The 23,603-nt window shown below is 50.2% G+C and overlaps 1 protein-coding gene across 2 annotated transcripts in view; it reads left to right on the top strand.

Annotated features, from left to right (window-relative positions):
• Window positions 1–22,155, top strand: part of SLC16A2 (solute carrier family 16 member 2) — a 60,792-nt gene extending 38,637 nt beyond the window's left edge. Inside the window, exons 2-6 of one of the 2 annotated variants that reach the window (XM_044427269.1) lie at window positions 5,301–5,445; window positions 8,681–9,137; window positions 10,122–10,265; window positions 12,670–12,899; window positions 14,920–22,155. In XM_044427269.1, the coding sequence (XP_044283204.1) occupies window positions 5,301–5,445; window positions 8,681–9,137; window positions 10,122–10,265; window positions 12,670–12,899; window positions 14,920–14,932 (989 nt within the window). In that variant the 3' untranslated portion in view covers window positions 14,933–22,155. Of the gene's footprint in view, window positions 1–5,300; window positions 5,446–8,680; window positions 9,138–10,121; window positions 10,266–12,669; window positions 12,900–14,913 lie in introns of both variants that reach the window. The other variant, XM_044427270.1, reaches the window with a different exon arrangement.
• The last annotated feature ends 1,448 nt before the right edge of the window (window positions 22,156–23,603 follow it).

Consider the following 23,603-nt stretch of genomic DNA (forward strand, 5'->3'; position numbering starts at 1 on the left):
CCCTATGCCAGACGTTGGATCCTTTTGCAGCCGTTTAAACATGGCTTGCAGAATCTTAAAACATGGGATGGGATGGCTGGAAAAAGAAACCAACCTGTGCCAGCGAGAGGATGAGCTAAGCAGTCCAAGGGGGGCGGGGGGGGGGGCAGAAGGGAGAGCTGCTCTTGCAGCTGTGTTAATCTTACTGGGCAACTTCGTGCATTCGCTCGCATTTATTCGAAGGATGTTGCCCTCTAGTTGCAGCTCCCAGGGTGACACGTATAATAAAAGTGAAAGTAAAACCGTGATGAATCCACATAAGACCGTGTCTGGCTCAGGCCGCGTGTGAAGAACCTGCTAAGAGAGGGCTCTCCAGGAAGGCCATCCGGTTGCAAGCCGACCCCAGTCCGGAGAAATCCGTATCGGGTGGGAAGCCCTCACAAAGGGGCTTCCGCTCCGCAAAACCCATTGCTGGTGGGCAGGTTGGCATGTCCAGTCACCAGCCCGCAAGCGATTTTTCTCGTAGCCACAGTTTGTCAGGGAGGCCTGTGTCCCGCAGGATTGGCAGAGCCACCCTGCAAAAACACTGCAGCTAATCTGGGGTGATGAGCAAAGCATTTCCTTGCACAGACAAAGTCCCAGGTTTGATGCCAAGTCAGATGTAGAGGAAAGAGCAATCCAGTGCGTTGCTCGACACGACAACCCGCTCTGGAAGTTACCCTGGGTGGCTGAGTCATGCAGAGAAGACTCACCTGCTCAGAGGAGCAGAAGTCCAGTGAGTGACCCGGACAGCTTGCTCAATGCACAAACATCGAGTTCAAGGGCCGGAGACGTGCTCAGCTTGCTGGATCAGCAAAGTCGCCTTGCGTGGTGGGACAAGCAGTTCAACGATCCTTTGACCCCCATGGACAGCTGGATAGCAGTGCTAAAGTCTCCAGGGCAGAACAACAGGCCGTCTCTCCTGCCCTCCGCATTCCTTCTTAATCCGCCATAATGCCTCAAAGAATGGGACATTCCGTGTTCTTCACTAGACCCGCTCGGATCCATACCAGTCCGAGGTTTATTTTTTGTAAAGGAAACTCGGGTCGCATTCCTGGTGAATACCCTGGGGATGGTGTGGGTCGTACATTCAGATGGGATGCCAGCCTGAAGCAGGTGCCCGCTTGCACGGTCGCACCAGGCACGTGGGCAGGACGACGGTTCCTCAGAGCCCTCTTCAGAACTTCGTACGGTGTGCAAATGGCTGCCAGGCAGGCGGTGGGCACGCTGCATGGGGGAACTTGCGTGTGCGCCTCTCCACCCCCGCGTCGGGCCTGCCAGTGAACGCCTGGCCAGAGCCCACTTGTTCCTGGGGTCTTGCGACTCCCTTTGCAGGACATGCCCGTTGCTCCTGCAGAAGAATGTTGCAGCACAGCCTGCCTCCTATTCAGGACTCCAGCTGGCAGGGGGAGATGGCAGAAGGTCCTTCCATCAGCTCTGCCAAGAGCGGCCCTCCCAGGCTCCTCCCCTCTCCAAACTGTTTCCTGCGGGCTGCTCTAAGGACCTCCGTTTGCTTTGAACAAATAGTGCCTGTATCCACACTTTCCTCCTCCCTCGTCATCCTCTTTTCTTTTGTATCGTGTCCTTCGGTAGGCAAGAAGTGCCTTGCCTTTATGAGACCTGCATAAATGGCTCTGGGACTCTGTTTGGCTCAAAAAGTAAAGATACTTCAAATGATTAAACAAACCGTCTGAACATACTTGGTTGACTTTTGGTTTGGGGGGAGTTTTGTTCTGTTAGCGTTTCTTCTGAAGTATGTTTGCAGTTCTGCGTGGGTCCCTGCTCCGGCCCTGCCTTCTTCCACTGAGCTGTTGCTGTCGCCATGTCATCTGCCCTGATCGGGCATTCAGCATGCTGATCTGGGATACGAACATGAGATGCTTTCTCCAGGGCCAGACTGTCGGTCCATCCAGCCCAGCTTTGCCCACACAGGCTGGCAACATCCCTCAGTGTCCCAGATGTTAGTCTTTCTCAGTCCCAGCTGCAGATGCCAGGCAATTAACAGGGGGCTGCCTCTGAGCTCCCTCCCAGGAACATCTGCTGTTGCATCAAATGGCGGCCCTGCCGATCTCAGCCCAGATAACTCCGATTGGAGGATTTCAGGCAGGGCTGCGACTAATTTTGGGGGGTGCGCAGAGCATTTTCCTTGCACAGAGAAAGTCCCAGGTTCAATGCCAAGTCCGGCGTAGAGGGAAAAGTGATCCAATAGGACTTGGAAAAAGTGCTGCCCATCTCCCCAAATTGCTTGCAGAATCGCTCACCCTGAAGCCACCCACCTGCCCCTCGGCGAGGATCGCTGCTCTGGCCATGCCTCCTCCAGGGTGCAAAAAGCAGAGGAAGTCTCCAGCTGGGGGAGCGTGTGGCACACAGGAGGGAGGGGTTGGTGTCGCTGACACTGGTTGTGAAAAACAAGACCGCGAGCCTCCATGTCTCGGCGTGTGCTGGATGCCAGAACTGCATGCTGGGATATGGCCAGGGAATTTCCGACTGAACTTGCCTCCTCCACGCACATTTGCCCTCCTTCAGCCAGAAACCCTAAACCAGATGCTTCCCCGTCATTTGTCTGGAGGTTAAGTGGTGCCGAATGTAATATGTAATAAGCCCAGAGCATGGTTTTTAAAGGCAATGTTTTGCAGCAGCTTTCAGAACAGCGAGCCAAATACCCCAAAGGGGTTGGGGTTTTGTCTGAAAACAATTGCTTCCTCTTCTCTTTTGTTTCTTCTCCCGGAAAAACAAGTCAGTAAAAATAGTTTCCTCTCGTCCCCATTTACCGGGGGCTTTGCTTGGAAAGAGATGTGTTTGACCCAGCTGGAGAGCGACTTCTACCACAACTTGACACATTCGTCCACACGTCGCCAGGAGGCATCTGCTAAAGTGAAACGGATCTGGGACTGGAGACAGTTCTGCGGGGGCGTAACTTGCATGCCAAGTCGGGCTTCCTCTGGGAAGAAAAGCATGGAATGGATGGACGGGACCATTCCCAGAGAATCAGGGTGCTTCAGTTGCAGGGGAAGAGATCCCCCTCGAGTTGTTGAGCCCAAGGCTGAATGGGGGGCGGGGGCTCTTTGGGCCAGGACAGAGCCACTGGCGAAAACCCCGGCCTGTTCAGCTCCAAGCCCTTGCTACCAGGAAGTCTGGGCAAAACAAATGTGCAGAAGCCAGGAAAGCAGCAAGTGATCCGTGGTCAGGAGAAAGGGGGGAAGCTGCAGGAAGGGGAAGGGGAAGTGGCCGTGCTCTTCCGGGGGATCCTGAATGGGATTACCAGGAGGGCTGGCTTGGGTCCCTAGACATGAGGCTGGAAAAGGTGGGCATAGAAGCTGAGAGTGATGAAACCGCTCCGACTGGCCAGGTGAGAGTGAAGGTGCATCATATGATGAATGCTTCGCTTGTTGGTAGGTTCCTTCATCCTTTGGAATCCCTTCCGCAAAGGCAGCACCGCAGGGGTCTCCATTTCCAGGGATTGTGCTCTTGATTGTTTCTCCTACAGAATGCCGGATTTTCTGCAGTCTGAGAAAAAGAGGGAGGAACCACAGGGAAAATACAGGAAGGCGCTTGCTAAGAAAGGGTTGCGACAGATGCCCTATAAAAAGCAAGCAGACAAAGGATGGCAGGTCCACACTGAATGCCTCATATGGAAGCACCTGGAGTTTTTCATTTTGATGGAAGAAGAAAGCAAAGCTTTCTGAAATCCAGGTTCAGTCCTTCTTTAATCTTCTCCCTGAGACCAAATCTCAGGCCAGATTCCAGTACCAACCCTTTATGTGTAACTCCATTTTAATTGCATTCTGAATGGAGCCCATTAGATTTAATATGTGCCTGATGCTTTTATGTCCATGTTTCCTGGGCTAATTTCTGCCAACAACCACATCCGTGAGTAAATTTCAAACTGTACAGCAGCAGTGCAGCATTTTACTACTTCGGTTTCAATAGGCAGGAGCATTTTTGGAACTATTCAGTTTAATAAGCCGGCTTTCCAGTTTAATAAGGTTGCTTTCCCCAACCTCTCCCCTTCCCCCTCCCCTTTTAATGCTTCTGCTGCTGCTGGAAGGATGCCCCGTCACCCCTTCAGAAGGCTTCGGCTGCACTGTGCGCCTTGTACCTCACCAAGAGTCCCCTCCCCTCTGCCCCCGTTTCAGTCCTGCTCTGCCCCCATGGCCAACAGGAGTCCTCTGGGCCCCACATAACATTCAGTGCAGAGCACGTCCTTCTTGCCAATGTCTTTTGTCTCTTGGAATTTAATGCAAGGGCAGCAGGACTGGATTCTCCGTACCCTTTTGACCGCTAAAAGCCTGCAACCCCAGAAGGCTCACCGGCTACCTCCGATAACGCCGTGGGTGGAGGATTTAACGAAATGGGTGGCCTTAGGAGTGGCTTGCAAATTGATAAATATATGGGCATTTTGGCTGCCTTCATTGAAGTTTATCCACAATTGTTTTTAACGACAGTAGCATGTTTTGCTAAATACAAATACATAGGGATAGGCTAATATGGAATCGGTTTTATGGATCCTTTCAGACCCCAAACTGATATTTTATATTTTAAACCCCAAACTAATATTCTCTATATGGGGCTGGCCATTGGGCTGGGGGCGTCCTTCACTTCCGGTCCCCTGCCCGTCTCCCGTCTGTGCTCCTAGTTCAGGGCTCCTTCACCATCCATCAACAACCTGGGCATGTAACCCTTCGAAACTTCAGGTTGCCTCACAGCCAGGAAATCCAGCATCCGGGCTCTTTTAAATGCCCCGAGCAGCAAAGGACAGAGCAGTTGCTGTCCTGGTCATCCTCCCCTCCACGCTTGACCCCCCCCCCACCCTGCAGCCACACTTTCCCTGCTGTGCAGCTTTCTAGGCTTGCTTGATCTCCCACAGCTGCGGCATGTTTGTCCTCAAGGTGGAGGGAGGGAGGGTCAGGAATGCTCAGCCGGTGGACGGGAGGGGGCATCCCTGCAGGAGCACGAACTCTCCTTTAAGCCCCAAACAAGTCTGCGGCGAGCGAGCAGGTCCCCAGGCTGCCTACCCTGTAATTGAGGAAGGAAGCGGACAGCAAGAATGCAGGTGAAGGAGCGAGCGGCCCCCCAACTACCTTAGGATATAAAGGGCCCAGTGTCGGCGTTCCAAGGCGGCAGCCCGAAATACGGGGAGCACATATTCACTCCCAGGTCAAGGCTTGCAGACATACGGGAGTCGGCGTGCCGAGCCCCTCCCTCGCAACACCACTGCCCGCCTCAGTTTCCCTCCTGGACACAGCTGCTGAGCTTGCCCTGTCTTTCTTTCCCGCCCGCAGCCCTGGTTGGCTCCATCGGCATGGGGATGGTCTTCCTGTGCTCCCCCATTGTGAGCATCTTCACGGACCGCATCGGGTGCAGGACGACAGCCACCTCGGGAGCGGCCATCGCCTTCATCGGACTCTTCTCCAGCAGCTTCACTAGGTAAGGCTTCCCGGCTTCCCTCGGCAGAGTCCAGGCGCTTCCCAGAAAACGCCTGGGCTGAGCCGCTTTTCAGAGCTCTCGCGGCCCCTCATCGCCAAACAAGACAAGCCGTGCTTTGGCAAAGAAGCAGCGTGGCTGAGCTGTCGCAGCATCTCCGAGGGCAGCCTTACGTGCCGGCTTGGAAGGCTGGAGAAACACGATTTAGACACACGGGGCGGAGGATCCCTGCCCTGCAGGCAAGTACGTGTTTGGCCTGCTGGAAGAACTTGCCACCGGGAAGCATACATACCAAGAAGAAGAGGAAAAAATGTGCAGGCTCCATCATTAGGAGAGCGCAAGCAGGAACCTGCAGCGAAGTGTTGTGCTGGACTCCCAGCCCTAAGAGACGAGCCCGGGCTTCTGGGGACACCATTGCATTGAACGTGCGGCTGCTCTTAACTAGACACCTGTGCCCCAGAACCACAGCTGTACTTTCAAACATGCTGTTGCTGCTATGTGCCAGCAAGTTGCCTTGCAGCCTCTGGCAACCCCAGGAACGAAAGCCCTCCAAATGGTCTGTTCATTGCTCTGCTCAGATGTCTAAGCTCAGGTCTGCGGCTTCCTTTCTGGATCCGATCCATCTCGTATTTGGTCTCCCCTTTCTTCTGCCTTCAACTTCGAACAAAATGCATGGCTTAAGTATATGCTGTGTGCTCCATTTGGAATCAGTTTTCTGGGGCATTTAGAAAATAAATTGTTCCCATATGGCTTCTAGCTACAAAAGCCACATCCATGCTGTCTCCTTGGTTGCAGTCTAGGAGAAGGCTGTCTTAGAGTGTAGCATTTATTGGACCCACTGTACAGATGAGCCTTCCCCAAGCTGGTGTTGGCCAAGTATGTTGGATGTCATTTCCCACCATCCAGTGGTTATGCTGGTTGGGATGCTCGGAGCTGTAGTCTTGCACATTTAAAGGGCGGTAGGAATTGGGCTAGGGAAGCCACACTTGAGTTGCTGTTGTGTTATTATTACACTTTCTTTGTTGCATTTGTGTGCCGTTCAATAGCTAGAGCTCTCCAGGTAGGTTAAAACAGTCCACAGAAGTCGTCATGCCCTTAAAAGCACCTCGCCTCAGCTTCAGATGTTCAGTGAAGGCTTGAGGGACCTTGGCCTAACTGCAGATCTGGCTCAGGAAAAGTTGTCCTCTGTGAAAGCTCTTGGATGCACTGCTTTGGACAGCCTTTGGCCAAATTGAAATGCTCCTTCAGCATTTTCTTCTCCCAGAGACAGGCTGGATGGCTGGATCCTTCCTCTTCTGAAATGATTTCTCTTCCAAACTGAAGCTGTTAATAACTAGTACGTGCAACATTAAAAGCTTAGAAGATTCATGTTTTCTTGTAAGCCAAAACAGAACGACAAACGAGCTTTTCATGTTTTGCTTGGCTACGCAGACTAAAATGAAACACCAGGCTGAGAAATTAGTTTTGGAGAAACATCTATTTTCCCCTTTCCCGTATGCTGTTCTGATCAAAACAAGGAGTTCTCATTCTGTTTGTTTTCAGGGCTTTAAAATACCTGCGGTTTGTCTCTTGCTGTGAATTATATTATGAGATTTTTGACAGTTTTCCATGCTGGCACAATTAAAATCATTCAGCCCCATAGCTTTGGGCAAACTCATCGTCTTCTTATTTTTCTGCTTTTCATACATAATAACTTATGACTTGGCCAAACTCCAAATTTTAGGCAACAAAAATTCAAGAATTTGTTGGGAAAGGATGAAAATAAGTACTAATAAGATATTTTACTGTGATCGTACTAAACAAGAAGAGAACTTCATTTTTGTGCAGTATCCTGCCAAATTTCAAGCGCTGTGCTCAAAAAGTCGAAATTAAGCACAGTTATGAGATTGTATAGATGGAAATTATCTGTATGTGGGTTTGCATTGCATTCTGATTTCATTTTAAACCCCGTTCATTTCAGTGGGGGAGCATTACACTTTTTTAAAACTGCCCCATTGAAATCAATGGGATTAGAAGTGCACAGCTTTGCTTGCTTCCCATCCTGGTTTTGGTGTAAGAGGACAGAGGAGATCCTGGCTGTGCGACAACTGGGCCGAGAAGGCAAGCATGTGAGCAAAACCTTAGCTTCTGCTTTCAGGCATCTTTTTTTTTTTTTTCCCCCTGTCCATGCATTTTTAGACACGGGGCTGTGCACGCTGCCAGTCTTCTCTTCCCCACCTCACCTTCTCCCACTCCTTATCTGTTGTGACGAGAGCCTTTAAGTCACAGCGATTCCTGTTATCATGGGGTGAAGATGGCCATTTTAACGTCATGATTCCCACCCTGTCATTTGCATACTTCCTGAGCGTGCGTGTGCGCGCTGACCGTTTTGTTACTAAGCTGAGCTCTGAGTGTGGCGCATGCGGTCCAGGTGCTTTTCCCTTCACAGAATGCTTTGCTTAGCGACAAGAGGGGTAGTTCTGAATTGTGCTTGAACACAGAAATCTGCCTTGTGCGAGTCCCTCCCTTGGCCCACCTGGCGCAGAACCTCCTTCTTGGACAGCATCCCTTCACCCGGAGATGCCGCCTCAAGGCCCACTGCTCTCCCACCAGCACATGCACCCACTGGGGCAAAATCCTTTGTACCGCTTCAGGGCGGGACTGGGACGGCCTTGCTCCAGGTGGGCTCTGGTTTGGACCCTCTGTCCATGTTCAAGGATGCTAAGCAGAATTGCCGGTTTGAAGATGCTTTCCAGAAGCAAAGGCTAGTAGGGTCCAGTCCAGAGTCCAAAATGGAGTCACAACCGTCTGCAAGGTCTCCTGCCCTCTACCTAGGCGTCATCAAGAATGCACCAACGTGTTTAGGACTAATAGGGATAGGAGAGGAACTTATCTTCCTTCTTACTCCTGAATCAACGGACATTTCCCGTTTGAAGTGGGCATTCCCCACTTAGAGCTCACCTATTTTTCCCTGAAATTCCCACTGCTCTCAGTGAAGGCCTTTTCCTACTTTTCAACCCCCCACCCCTCTGTGGGGCAGAGTATTTCAAGAAGTACACGTGGCGGGGAGGCATGTGCACTTGCACAAGGGGAAATGTAACACTAGCATCTGCTACAGGATTACCTGGATGCACAGTTCGGTCCTGACCTTCTCCTTCCACATACGCGAGGTGAGATGGATGCCTCGGAGGGATCCACCTGCAGATATTCCTAAAATAAGACGCCAGCAAAGTAACTGTTGTCTCTGTTCCCTCGCCAGGTCCCTCGAAGTCCGTTACTTCACATACGGAGTCCTCTTTGGGTGCGGCAGCTCTTTTGCGTTCCAGCCTTCCTTGGTTATCCTTGGGCACTACTTCAAACGTCGCCTGGGCTTGGCCAATGGGCTGGTGACCGCCGGCAGCTGCATCTTCTCCATGGTCCTCCTGTTCCTCTTGAAAACTATTGGCCAGGCCATCGGGCTGGCCCACACGTTCCAAGTGCTCAGCATCTTCATGCTTGTCCAGATCTTCTTGTCTCTGACTTTCCGGCCCGTATTCCCATCTACTTCTGACCCACACGATCCTGTGAAACTGGACAGCCGAAGCTGGCGGCAACAGTGCATGTCACAGATGCGGAATTATTTCAACATGAGAGTCTTCAGGAAAAAGACCTACCGGGTGTGGGCTTTTGGGATAGCAACTGCCATTCTGGGATATTTTGTCCCTTATGTGTACCTGGTGAGAATATTCTGAGATTGTGGTGGGGGACACTGGTGGGGCGAGGTGGGACTGGGTCAGATCCTGTTTTACCCAGGATAAGGGATGGGGAGGGTCCAGAAATGAATGAGTGTCTGGTCAGGAGCACCAGCACGGAGACCAGGACTCAGGAAATGTCCTGACCTGGATTCCGAGTGGCTGACTTCCTCCTGGATGGTAAGGCAGGTCATACATTGTTCCCACAAGACAACGAGGGACTCATCCTGCACCAATGTTGGAGACGTTGCTGCAGCTATGCATGCCCAGGATAGTTCATAGAAAGTTGAGGTGGGCTGCAATGAAGCTCGTAACTGGAGAGCATCCTATCGGCTTGCCAGTGGAACATACACTGTAGTAAAAAAATTATGAAAGGCAGGTATCTTTTGCTGATCTTAACTAACCTGAGACAAAGGAGATGCAATTTTCTTTTCCCCCATTCTGAGGTGTCAGGGCAGTCAGAATAGCTGTCTCTGTGGGGTCTGGCTGTAGCTTCTTGGTGATATTCCTGGTTTCAAGAAACTCCACCCTACTGTTACTCTTGGGATTGAGAAACAGCTTAGCCAACATGGATTCCAGAGGGCCACCATGCATAGCCTTCTGGCCACCCACTGTCTGATGCCCAGGCACAGTTGGAAAAGGGAGGGAGTCAAGACATGGCAGACCTGGAAATGAGAAGCAGGATCCCAGTCGATGCTTCTTCCTGCCTCCTTCTGCCATTATGATGCACTGAGGTGGCTCATTTTCATTTGCCCAGGGCTGCAAAACCCTTGGAGAAGCCACGATTGGGAGGCTGGTTGCATGGCTTCCGTCACGAAGGCGCACTTGTGTGCATCTCACCCCTACCCAAGGAGCCATTCATGTCCACTGGAGATCCCTGGGACTGGTGGAGCTTTGAGTTGCTGCAGGCTTCACCTCTTTGTTCGCAGAGCAAGCCCCGTCTCCTGATTCTCTCTGTTGCGTTCCCAGGTCAAGTTTGTGGAAGAGGAGTTCAAAGAAAAAGATAAGTCCTGGATCGTGCTGGTTTGCCTGGGAGCCATGTCAGGGGTCGGGCGCTTGACGTCAGGACCAATCAGTGACCTGATCCATGGGCTGAACAAGATTTACTTGCAGGTAGGCTCTGCCTGCTCTTCCTGCATCTGCTTTCATTTATTCCAAGAGAGAGCTGTCCGTCTGCAAGAGAACCAAAACCGTGGACCAGCCTCCTGCACCCTGATGCCTTCCCGGCATGTCGGATTGCGACTGCGGTCGCTGCCAGCCAGACCCCTGGCCACGCTGCCTGGAAGTGATGGGAACTGTAGCCCAGCCCATCTGAAGGCCACCGGAACGAGGAGGCCTTCTTCTGAGACTGTCGGGTCGGATTCCTCTGGGCTGCCCAGGAACCTTCTTGCACACGCTACAGTCTTTGAGGGAACCTCCTCTTGCTACAGCCCCTCCATGCTTCCCCTTCCTCCCCAAAATCTGACCCTAAAGGCCAGGGAATCCCACTGATTTCATGCGAGGAAGATGGAATGCCAGTGTGGGAGGCCGCCATCATGCCCTCAAGCTGGTTGTGGGTTTCCAGAGACATCGAGGGGGCCGCCTTGGAGCGTAATGCTCAGCCAGAGAGGCCTTTGGCATGGCTTCCCTGGCATTCTTAAGCCTGTACGGGTGGCATCCTGTGTGACTGCCCCAATCCTCTGCACTCAGAAGGCTGCAGACACCCAGCTGAGCAAGGCAGGCAGGCAGAGGCATCCACAAATTGGGGAGATCCATAAAACCACCTTGATGGAACAAAATGTTCAGCTGGCTGCCTGCCCTGAACTTCAGCCTTTCCCAGAGGATTTGTGTCGTAGGCATTCGGGTGTTGCAAAACACAGAAAACAAACCAGTGGGAAGAAGGCAGGTTGTAAGCCAGAGAGCTGCAGGGGCTTGCCAGACTCCTTCAGCCTCCCTGTGAACCTGGCATTCCACACTAAGACGGGGAAAGTGTTTTACTCTTGGCAGACATTTTAGAGAATTAAAAAAGATAAAGCAATGTCCAGATCCAAAGGTCATGCACAACCTTTTCTAGTCGCCTAATGAAGCTGTATAATGTTATTAATCCATGATTACTTTGCCTCCCGGGGTGGTTTGAAGGGCCTGTGTTCCCTTCCGGTCTTCTGCTCTGTGTTGCTTCCAACTGCCCATTCTCCGAAATTCAGCCCCGTCGGGGGATCTCACATTTCTTGTTGTCTCAAGTTCCCAAGGGACTAGGAAGCCAAATTGATGTGCTCCGGTTGCCGAGTCTAAACAGGACTGAATCATCTGCTTAATTGGGAAGAGAAACGTTGGGAAGGAGGAAGGAAATCTGTGCTGTGAGGCAGGGGAAGAAATGAGAATGACCAAGTGCCTGTAATTAGAAGCGCTTGCAGAATCCTAATGAGAGCAAATTATGGAGTGCCATAGATTGATTCTGGAAACATCAGCACACAGTGTGAGTGCACTAGAAGTCAGTGGCCTTCAGGGCACAGGTGCTCATGCCTACCGCTGCTGCTGCTGCTGCTGCTACTACTACGATTAGCATTTACACACTGCTCCACACCTAAACAGATTCTGGATTAATAAGCAGTGAAAGAGTATTTAAAAGTATTAGCAAAAATAATACCAATAAACACTGTCTGGCTCAACTTAGAAGACTTCCTAAATTAGCTTATATTTAATTCCATGCTAGGCATAATTAGGAAAGGAGCTGAGAAGAAAACTGCAAAGATTGTACAAATCTTTGATGTGAGCGCACTTGGAACAGTATGTACAGTTCTGGTTACCACACCTGAAAAAGGACATTATTTTGTTGGGAAAGGTGCAAAGAAGGGCAACTTAAATTATTGTGGGGTGGAGCCACTCCCCTGTGAGGAATGGTTGCAGCCGCCAGCTGGATTTGTTTAACTTAGAGAGAAGGCAAGTAAGGGGAGAGGTTATAGAGGTGTTTGAGGTTATGCCTGGTGTGAAGAGGGGGGCATTTTTCTCCTCCTCCTCATACTGGACCCCGCAGTGGTCACCCCATGAAGCTGATTGGTGGGAGATTTAGGACAGAGCAAAGGAAGGACTTCTTTGCAGTGATGGCCACCAATTTGGACAGGAATGGGCAAACCTAGGGAGGAGAAGGCTACTGGTCCTGACGACCAGGTGCTGCTTCCAGTACCAGAGGTGGCATGCCTGCATTCACCAGTTGCTGGGGAGCTTGGGCACGAGGAACTGTTAACTCCGCCTCATTCTTCCTGCGGGATCCTCTGGACAGCTGGTTGCTATCATGGGCTGGATGGATCCCCTGGTCTGATCTGGCATGGCTTTTCTGACATTCTGATGTTCACCTGAGCCTTGTGCTTGGCCTCCAGATCAGTGGTTAGAAAAAAGAGGAAGCCTTGAGAATGTTCAGGGGGGGCACCCTGACTCTCTGATGTGGAAGGTTTTCCACCCACAAAGCATCCGAACCTCCTTCCCTGTGGGATCGCTCCGCCTTTGTCACGCGAATAACTTCGGTGTTCTGCTCCCTCAGGTCGCCTCCTTCGTAGTCCTGGGGATCATGTGCATGATGCTACCACAGTGCCGCGCATTCTGGGGCGTCATCGTCGTCTGCCTCTTCCTTGGACTCTGTGACGGACTCTTCATCACGATTATGGCTCCCATTGCCTTCGAGCTGGTTGGGCCCATGCAAGCGTCGCAGGCCATCGGGTACCTCCTGGGGCTGATGGCCATTCCAATGACAGCAGGCCCCCCCAATTGCTGGTAAGAAAGCTGCTGGGCTTGGTAAACCTGGGAGGGGGATCTAGGCCAGGAGCTCCCACATGTCTGACAGGCTGTAGGGGTGGCCCTCATGTGCCTTTGATGCCTTGGGACACCTCCATTGCCTTGGAAAAATGCCTGGATTGGGACGCAGTGACTCAGTTCAGATGTCGCACCATGGTTTTAACAAACTACTTGAGTATCCAAACCATGGCTGAGCTTCCAAATGAGCTCCCATTTTCCATTTGCTCAGGCCTCAGTTCCTCTAGAGGCCGAGTGGTGGCCACAAACCATCATGTGTCTGTTCAGACCATCACACTAAACTGCAGCCCAACTCCACTTCCTACTAGAGCTCCTGATTTTGGTTTGCAGATTGATCTCAAGCCATGGCTTGCCAGCTCAGCCCTCATGCCAAACCACAGATATCGGGACTCTGTCTGTGGCCTCATTAATATGGCTTGCTAACCGCCCTGAGTATGCTGGTGGCAGACCAGCCCGGGCTGCCCAGGTACCTTCACTGACCAGCTTCTCATGTCCTCCAAACCCAGTACATACAGTCGAAGGGTAGCTGGTTGCCATCCCCAGCAAGCCACCTTTGCATGCCTTGGAATTAGGCACACAACCAGGCAACACATGTTACTGTAGCCCGTTGACTGCTCTGTGATGTGCACGGAGGTCCCATCGTCTAGCAAAATATCTAAGGTACCCACCCTTCAAATATCCCTCCCAGCTCCAAAGTTACCATCCTGTTTCTCCACATGTACGGAGACCGATGTGCTATCTACTGAAGGACAGATCTGCATTCTTTCATAAGAACTGAAGGGTTTTTGTTTGGTTTGGAGTTCTTTGCTTGTTGTCTTACTGCCCTAGTATCTCTGGCATGAACTTGCATAAACAAAGTTTGGAAAACATTTGAACACTTGAAATGCACTATGTAACTCCTGGGTATTCTGCAGCTAGCAAAATGCCTGGGAGAGTACGAAGACGAGTCGAGCGATTCATTTCCAAGGCCAGCTCAAGTCGGGAAGAAATGGGAAAATATATTTGCAAGATTCCCTGTCCCTGCTGACAGGGGTTTTCAGTCAGATTATTGTGCTTTTGTAGCTTAATCCTCTGAGAATTTAGCAATGGCTTTCATAAGTAATACCTTTTGGCCACTGCATAAACATCTGTTGGGTAACGACTGCTTTTAGAAACTTCAGTTTTGTTCTGGTAAATGTTAACAGCCCTTTATTGCCGGTTTATGTAGAAAGCAACCAAAATGCTTTCCAAACTGAAAAGGCTTTTCAGCAAGCGTAATCTTTCCACCGATGAAAGCAACAAAAGTGGACACTGCCTCTACTTGACATCTCTAGAAGGATTTTTTTCTCCTTCTGGGTATTCATTAGTTCTCTGTTTAAAAGAAGAAGAAAAGACACAAATGTGTAGTTTCATAGAACCATGATTTTGATTAAAATTATGAAAGAAGGGGTTTGAGGCACCCACTGCAGTGACGGAATCGAATTTCTCCTTGACGGTCTCATCCAAAGGGGACCTGCGAGTGCAGAGGCTACCAAAATCAGCGACCAAAGTCCAAGGCACCAGGTTTGCCTTCCATCAAGTTGCAGGCCGGGCAAGGCGAAACTGGGTGAAAGCAATCAGACGTCAACAGGGGAGGAGCATTCGGAGTGAAGGGAAGGGTCCTAGTTTCTCAGGTCAGCAAGCCCTCCATCCCAGAAACCTTGCCAGGGATCAGGAACGACACTGGCTGATCTTCTGGCCTTGTAATGTAAGACACATCCAGGCAGTGGGTGATATTCCTGGAGGTCCCTCCATGTCTTGGTACACAGGGGTAACACATAGACTGAATCCTGGACTAGCGCCTCCTGTGTTATCGGTTCAGGGTCCAGCATGGTGTTCAGGACACAGTTATTCTGATGGGTCCCTCTCTCTCTCTTTCCCTCTCTCTCTTCCCTGGCAGAAAGACGCTTAAATGCATCCTGACGTTGCTCAGACCGTAAACCCATGTGCTTCTCTTTTCTAGGATTACTCCATGACTATTTTGGGAGTTACCACTTCTCCTTCTACTTTGCTGGAGTCCCTCCTATAGTCGGGGGTCTGGTACTGGCTCTTGTTCCTCTGATCCATCAAAGGCAACTCAAGAAAAAGCGGCTGGATTCTGGGAAAGACAAGATGCTAGTTTCAGAGACCATGATGAACGGAGAGCTGCTTCCAGGTGCTCCAACCTCAGAGGCACATGTCTAAACCCATCTTCCCAACCTCCCGTGCCCAGGTGTACACACTGTCACCACCAGCATTTTCTGGTACAGGCTGAGCCCCACCCTTTCCAAAGAGGACCTAAGCCCTTTCAAGTGTAGGTGGTGAGCACTGTATTGATAAAGACAATCCAGACTGGACCTTTTATCCAAGTTTTTCCTCTGGTTCTTGGCTCCAGAGACTTCAAATAGCACTCTGATTTGTTTTCTGCTGCAATTTTTTTAGTGGACACAACAGTTTTTAATAGATTGCATTGGTCCAGTTCCTCCACCCCTTCCACTTCCAGCATCCAAAAGACTGAATCTGTAGATATGTTGCCTTGAAAATGGAGTCCAGTCACACTGCGGGCTCCTTTGCAAGTTCATTTTGTAGCAGCCTAGTGGTATATTTGAGCCATGTATGGAGACAAAAGAACGGTTGGACGTTGATGGATTGGGAATCATTTTCTAGACAGTATTTTCTTCTCTTCACTGCCTTCAGCTCAGTCGTTCTGACTTCCTTGAACCTGCCTCTGCAGCTCTGATGATGTGCTTGGTTTTCTACCGGGTCCGTTGGGTGATGCTTTCCTCACTTGGCTTCCATATATCCAATTTATTTCAAATGGAAGAAAAACCTTGTATTTCGTACGTTAGTCTCACGGCCCTTGCTGGAGATGTTGCTTTGCTCAACTCGTGTCATGTGCATTCCGGGGTTTTCAGAACCTCTGTCCATTGTCTGAGGGGGTTTCATGGCAAAGGAGGTGGATCCCAACTTGGAAAGCAACTATGTCTCCATAGTTGAAGATCAGTAGCTCATTACATTGCAAGCCTTCCTTCCGATATGGAAGTTTCCCAAGGAGGCACCCTTAGGATCATCTGCATTCGAGCACTTGAGCCTTCCTGGCACTGAATCGCCAAGGAGGATTGGACGGGCACACGGGCTTTTTATCTGAAACGTCTTTGACCCAAATGGCCGGATCCTCATGTTTGCATTATTGTGTGGGAGATTCTTCCTGAGCTAGAATCTGTGCTTCTTGTGTGGATACATGCTTTGGAATGTGGAAACGCTGCACCAGATGCCCAGAACCTCACCACAAGGGAACTCTGGATGACATATGGCAGCTGTTGGAAGCCAGAGCATCAACAGCCGAGACCCAGGCTCCTTCCCTCCCAGAGAGGAGCAGTGCACACAGCTGCGGCTGCCAAACGTAGTGGGTGTGATCATCTGGAAGAAGGAAGCCAAGCTGTGCCACGGGGTTCCTTGCAAAATCGCTCTGCGTGTCGGCACTGCGGAAGATGGCCGAGAGAGAGGGAGATTTTTCTTTAGGCCTGGGTGAGCTCTGCTTTGGTGCTCTCCGATGTATTTCCGTCCACCCGTCCTTGAGCTTTCAGCAGCATGTAGGGCAGGGCTAGAGAGAAGCTTAGGACTGGTAATTATCTGGGCAGCAATGCACAAGCATCCTCCAGCGTTTTCGTCCCACAAATGTTTAACCAGGGCGGAACAAGAGGACACTTCCTCCACCTGAACGGCACTGTCCGTGGCACATCATGCTCCCGAAATGAGGAAAGCTACCCCTGGGAGCTAACACGCAACATCACATGCTGCTGGCAGGGCTGCTTTGGTGAAAGGAAGTGCTTTCAAGTAATCCGAGCCCCAAAGGCCCTTTTCCCCAAGCCTGCGTTGGAAACGCTTTTCGTAAACGGCTTTCCTGCTGCAGTGGCATCATACCCAAAGATGCCCCGTTATTCTAGCTCATCGCCTTCCCTAGCACCCCGCCAGCCAAAGGCATCACTAGAGAACAGATTCAGGCGGCAGCCGCCAAAGCAGCCCTGCCAACACAGGCCTTGTTCTCCCAGAGGTGGTCAAGTCCGTGGGAGGATCAGCTGACTGGTGCCTCTCCATACAATATCTCCCAGCAAACAGAAATCTAACATGTCGAGAAAGATGGCTCCTGGCCATGCTTTCTTGCTGGCCTATTAGTTTTCTGTACCCAGGAATTCCTCCCCTGCCCCATTTTTTGATACAGAACCAGCATTTAATCCTGTATGAAAGACACTCGTGGAATCCAAAATGGTACCAACTAAATGCAGACTGACCATCTTTGGGAGGCCCACTGCTTACAGAACCACGAAGGGGGTGGTTGTCTGTGTCAGGACTCTACCACTTAGATAGTAGAGTCTTGACACATGACCAGATGTTCTTTTTCACAGCACTGTTTTCTGCAGATAGAGAAGCTCAGTGTCAGGGAAAACGCAAGGCTGGAACTGATGCTTGGACTTCATATGCCGTCTCACCCCAAAATGATTGCGCTCCTTCCCAACAAAGCCATTGAGGAAGCGAGGAAAGTATCACACACACACACAAACACACCACTCCCCTTGGGTTACAGATCACATGGGATTCCATGCTCCCTGGATTTCTGGATATGTTGAAGCATTTCTTTTAAAAAATAGAGCTGGCACTCATATCATGGTTACAAGACTGAACCATGTAACTGACAAACCCGATAACTCAGCCTGGCCCCTACAATTGTCCCATATATATAAATTGTTTGAGCATTCAGAAAAAAGTGTGTGTGTGTTCAAGAACAGGCTTGAACTTGGTTGTAAATTTTGTACCAAACACACAGAAAAACCCCACCTTAGCTCCATGGTTTCTTTCTTCGGGTCTGAAGACCAAAATGGTGCCACTGCCCTTGAATTTGATCAAGCCTTCCCGCCCATCAAGCCATTCAGACATGGTCTTCCTCAGAGACCGAGGACTCCCTGTTTCAGCCCGGATCTTGGAGACAGGTGCTGGGAAGCGTGTGGCACACACCACAGCTCTCTCATCCTGTTAGGAATGTGTGCTAAAGAACTGTTTTCTCCTTGCAAGGAAAGTGCCCTCTACTCAGGGCTTCCCACCCAAGAAAGCTCTCAATTGTCCACAGTATCTGCTTGCCTGTTGCAATCTCATTTCCACTGCTCCTGGCAAGGCCAGCTCCAGTGGCAGGACTGACCCAGGCCCTGCTGTCTGTGGCAAATGAACTCACTTGCTTCAGGGATAAAGAAACTTGGACGTGGCCATCCCAGAGTGCAGGACATGGAATACTGGGCTTGAGTTACAGGAAGCCAGATTCCTGCTCAAGACCATGAAAAATTTCCTGTTAGGGCAGTACAACAGTGGAACCCAGAACCTGGGGAGCTGGTGGGCTCTCCCACACTAGGGGCATTCAGGATGCAGCTGGGCAGCCGTCTGGGAGGGATGGTTTAACTGGGAGTCCTGCCCTGAGCAGGGGCCAGTGGTCCCTGGTCCCCTCCAACACTACTGTTCTACATTTTTTGCAGTCAAAGGGAGAAGCACCCTTGGAAATGCAGAATCCTCCATGACAAATGCCGCGAACTGGGGCAGCCTTGGCAGGTTCCATGCTGCATTTTACCTCTGGGGTGTTAACTTCCAGTCATAAAGATGAAAGAGAAAACTTGGCTGCTACTAAAACACTAAAAGACTGAACTCCCCTGCTCCTTAGAGTAGGAAACAATGACAAATGAGAGGCCAAAACCTGCATTTTGCTTGTGTTCTGATGTTTGCAGACAGCTTAGAGAGGGTGCTGGTAGATAAGGAAAATGGTCATAAAAATGCTCCGATGGCTGAAGTTTGCTTTCCTTTCCCATGGTGAAATACATCTGAAGCGGTTAGTTGTGGCTGAAAATGCTTCCCTGTTTGCATGTGGGACGCCGTGATTCTGTGCTCCGTTTCCGCTAAAAAGCCCAACGTTCATGCTTGCCGCATTCTGCTTTGGAAGGCGGAGGCCAGGCGGGCCCTGGGTTCCTGTGACAAGGAGAACAGCTCCGGGGGTGTCAACGAGGCAGGCACCCCCATTTGCCTGCCTTCAGCGGCCTGGCCACACCTTCCCACAAAGGACTTGCTTTTTCTGATCCAGCTTTCAATATTTTCTCTGCACTGGCCCTTCCTCAAGAGTGCCGCAACCCGGCAAAACCTCCACCGAGGTTGGGGGGGGTGGTCCCTGACCCCTCCTCTCAAACAAGCATCCAGTCTGTGCCTGTGGGATTCGGGGTGGGGGGATGTGGTGGCCCATTTTCAGAGGCGAGGAATCAGAGGAGCCTCTTCTGGAAGTCTTACACTGGGCTCGTTGGGTGACTTTTCCAGCAACACCCAAGCATCGCTGGGGCAAAGTCCTTCCTTCCTAAAGCCAAAAGGCCTGTGTGTGCTGGAAGAAATGGCCCACAAGAGCCACAGTTGGTTCACACACCTGGCCAGCTGCCTCCCGTGGGGGAGGGACACCGCTAAGGCCAGTTGGGGCAATTTTGCTGTGCGCATCACAGCTTGGGGACCAAAACCTGCACGCCCTCCACGGCCCATTCTCTTTCTGAAGCGCCTCAAGGTAGTCGTGAGGGCAGAGACAATCCTGTGCACAAACTCTGAACTGTGCCCAGCCGGATTTGGAAGGCTTTGCACAGATCTTTGCCATGGATCAAACTGCAACCCCAACTTCGCCTTGCTCAAACGTGTTTCAATCCTTGGGCATGTTTCCCTTTTCTTCACTTCTGGAATTGAGGTGGAGGCAGGGTTAAATTTTCTAGCCTTATTCAGAGGTGCCAGGCTTTATTCTCTCTTTCTGTGCCTCAGTGCAACGACAGATCGGGGGTTCTGGGAAGGGGTGTGGGCAAACAGAAAGAGGGTGCTGCTCCCTCCAGTTTTCCTCTCTCCCCAGAATCCAAGTCAGCCATAAGAAGTACCTGATGCAAAAGGAAAACAGCAGTACAAATGGGTTATATTCACAGTCAGCTCTGATATTTAGTACCTTTCAAAACGGGGCAAAAATCAATCTCACACATGTAACCACAAATAATTGAAATAACCAATACAATACACTGCATGCATTTTACACTCTAGCTTAATTGAGCTTAATGATGTTTATTGGTTTTATTCAGTGTCACTTTGAAGTTCCACTTACGGAGGGGTGAAAGTGGCATATAACTATTTATATAAAATGTCATATTGTAAATTCATAATGGAATAAAAATGATATAAACTTAATTTTTTTATAAAAATGAAACACTAGAGAATTATATTACGAGTTTCAAAAGGAAAAAAATACATTTGCATCTAAAAATAAAACCTTACAGATGAAAATACTGTATATACCTTTGCTTCCAAATGACTTTTTCCCCCAGAAGGCTAGCTGCGTGTCACTGCCTCTTCCAGCCCACAGAATTTCTTTAGGAATGGCACCAAACCAGAGATGAATGCAAGCTCAGCCACATGATTTGCTTCCAGATGCTCCCAGAGGGCACTGTGGGTCAAACCAGATGTGGCCCTAGTTGCAGTACATGTGGCGGTGATGATCTGTGGCACATGAGCCATCCTCCCCAGGCTGCCCTCGGCCCTGGGAGAAAAGCCCTTTCAAGGGTCAGAGGCAGGATTCCATCTCAGATCCAGGAAAGAGGGCGGTTTTCGTCAGGACCACAGCAGGATGAAAAGGGATGTCTTCTCTTCCCGTGTGGTGTGCTTCCAACAAAAATCCCCCCCACTTTACATGGTTGCACACAGCCGGTTTGGATTTGCAGCTAAGCGGATCCCGAAACAAACCTCAGTGGCTGGGTTTGCCCCATCGCCAGGGAAATCGGCAGCTGCTTTCCTCCCTGTGTGCAAGCTGGTGGGGCTCTGCAATTGGTCGTTTTAACCGGGCTGCCATATTGTCTGAACTCGGCAAGGCGTGTGGCCAAGGCGGCTCCCAAATGACCCCAGGAGCCGTGGCTTGTTGTCGGGGATGCTCTGGAAGCCCTGCTGCCATCGCGCTGCCTGCAGGGTTCCGACACATGGCAAGCCACGCACCACAAGGGTGACCGGCCAAGTGCAGTCCTGCAGGGTGGGGAAAGGAAGCCCCAGTGGCTCCTTATCCGTGGTGGTCATGTGAACTTGCCCCTTGTGTTTCTAGGCTGTGATGGAGTCGTCCCTCTGGGCTGTGCTGCTATGGTCCTGTGAAGTGAGGCAACTTGGGAAGGGTTTTTCCTTATGAATGGAACAAGGCACTGGAGAACGAGCCCCCTGCCCCCTGCCGCACTTGCTTCGCAAGTACATCTTCACTGATTTTCCGGCCTCTTTACCCTCGGATGGTCTTTGCATGCCAGCTGCAATAACAGCTCTCTTCCCTGCACCCTTCCATGTGAGCTACATTTGGTTCACAAACTCTTGCACAAAATGAAATTGTGCCCAGGCTTTTGGTCCATAGCTCCCCTTTGGCCTGGCCTGCTTTTGAGAGAGAGATAAAGGCTGCACGGGTCTTTTCAAAGGATGTTTCTCCAGCCTGCGCAGAGATGGACCTTTGCCGCTATCTAGTTCATGTACACAATGAGATGAAATTCAAGTGACGGCATGCAAAAGGTCTCGCTTTGTGTTCCACACAGGGCAAGAAAAACTGCCTGACATGTTGGAACTTATGGCCGCCAGTCAGTGCTGAAAATACTGGGGTACATGGAGTGGCTCGCTTAAGACAGCTTCCTGCATCCCATACCCATCAGCAGGCCAAGATCTGGCAACCCATTTCTTTTGGGAAACAGCTCAGTAAACGGTCTGCCTGAAGCAGAGTTAGGAGCTGGCAGAACTGAGGGTGTACTGAAGCCTGCACCATTTCGCCTCAGCCTGTATGACCTTCTTTTTAAGTAGCCATAAGTTTCGCTTGGTGTCTGTTTTCCACTTTAGAGTTTAAACTGTGTATAAAAAGATCTGTATTGTACTGGGGGGGGGGGGAGGTCCCCGTCATCCCCATTTTCAAAAGCTTTTCCTTTCTGCCATCTGCAAATTCTTTGCTTGCCAAGATAATCATCTCTGTCAAATGATACGTGCATTGTTAAGCAGTGTAAATAACTCTTCTGTATTATGCTAAAGCAGCAAAAAAAAATTTGTACTGTTTTTCTTTTAGGTAGATGTTGTATGTTTTGGGGAAGAAAAATGTTTTACTGGTGTGAGACTTTTGATTTTGATAATCACATCTGTGTTTAAATTACATTTCTTGGTAAGATTTCTCGTCTCTATTTAAATATTCTTCTGACTTTGAAATAACTACTCTCCACTCCTCCCTGGCTACTCCACCTCCAAGCACTTAAAGCATTCTTAGAACCTTTGGCTCGAGGTAAATCAAGTTACCTTACAAAATTACAGGACCTCAAACTTTGCTTCCAGCGTTCTCAGTGTATCCCATTTCAGCAAACTCATGTGTTCTGTGTAGTGGAATCAAGGCAGGGAATCCAGAGAGGGATTCTTGGAAAATGTCTGGCTCTTTGGAACCAATCCATTGCTCTTGTTTTTCCTCTGCAGTCAGATGGGAGCCTGATACTTCATAACATGTTTCTCTGGAAACACAGAATGCCACTTGAATGGGAACTGAAAAGTGACAGACCAGACCACCGCAGTGGTTGGCTTGCTACAGATGGGTTGTTTATCAGAAAAACAGCTGGTCACAAGTATATCAAATATATTTAACATGCAAGATGCTCCATTAGGGCCTATGTGCAAAACTACATGCAATGGGACTTTTTAAAAGGGGAGTTGAAGGTACGCACACTTTTATTTTGTCCCGCTCCGGTTAAACAGGTCTAGCAGGTTTCTGAAATGTCACAGAACGTAAAGTTCTGTACCAAGACAAGAATTAAGAGAAGGATTATAGGGCGCTGTTTATGCAGCTGTGCTGTAGAAGCACAGAATACTGTGTGGCTGGGCTCAAGATTTAGCTTTCCAAGAGTCTCCGCTTTTCTTTTCAAGGAAAGGTCTTGCTCTTACATAGCTATGAAGATATTCGTGAAACCATAAGACAGGGTCCTGCAAAGCAATGTTCCTTTCTTTGCAACTTGCAAACTCAGGGTCAATTCTGCAAAATAAGAAAGAATGCAGAACACAAATCCATGCACAAAATATAGACGGGTCATGGCGATTCACTTCTGTCATGCAGAAGTGCAATTGCACATGCAGCCTTAGCAAAGGTGGGGCTGAGATTACAACTCTTGACACACCACCGGCAACAGTGGTTCTCTGGCTGCATTACTTAGCTCTCCTGGGGATAGGACGAGATGGAGGAAGCACTCGGTCTCTAACTAAAACAGGAAGAAATATTGTGTTCCTGTATCCACAGAACATACCACATCACAGAAGAAGTTTGTGCCTTTGCATGTGTCTGTGAAAGACGGCACAAGCTTCAGGTGGTGAACTTGAGTAGAACTTTGCCGGATTCATCTTTAGGTTACTCAAATGCACAGAAGTTGCGCGCTGAGGAATTTCCCCTCTTTGTAGGGTGATTGGCAGCTGCGTTGGGTGGGTTCCCTGGAGATGCAATCAGCCCTAGTGGATCTGCAAGAAGCCCATTGCTCACTTCCCATCTCCTCTACCGGCAGACACTTGGCTTTGTCACAGCTCACGGTTCAGCACTGGGAAAGCCCCCCCCCCCCACCGCCCCCAGTCCAGCTAGCCATAAGC

The sequence above is a fragment of the Varanus komodoensis genome, unplaced genomic scaffold, assembly GCF_004798865.1.
Source record: "Varanus komodoensis strain SLA01 unplaced genomic scaffold, ASM479886v1 scaffold18_3, whole genome shotgun sequence".
In the NCBI taxonomy this organism is placed as follows: domain Eukaryota; kingdom Metazoa; phylum Chordata; class Lepidosauria; order Squamata; family Varanidae; genus Varanus; species Varanus komodoensis.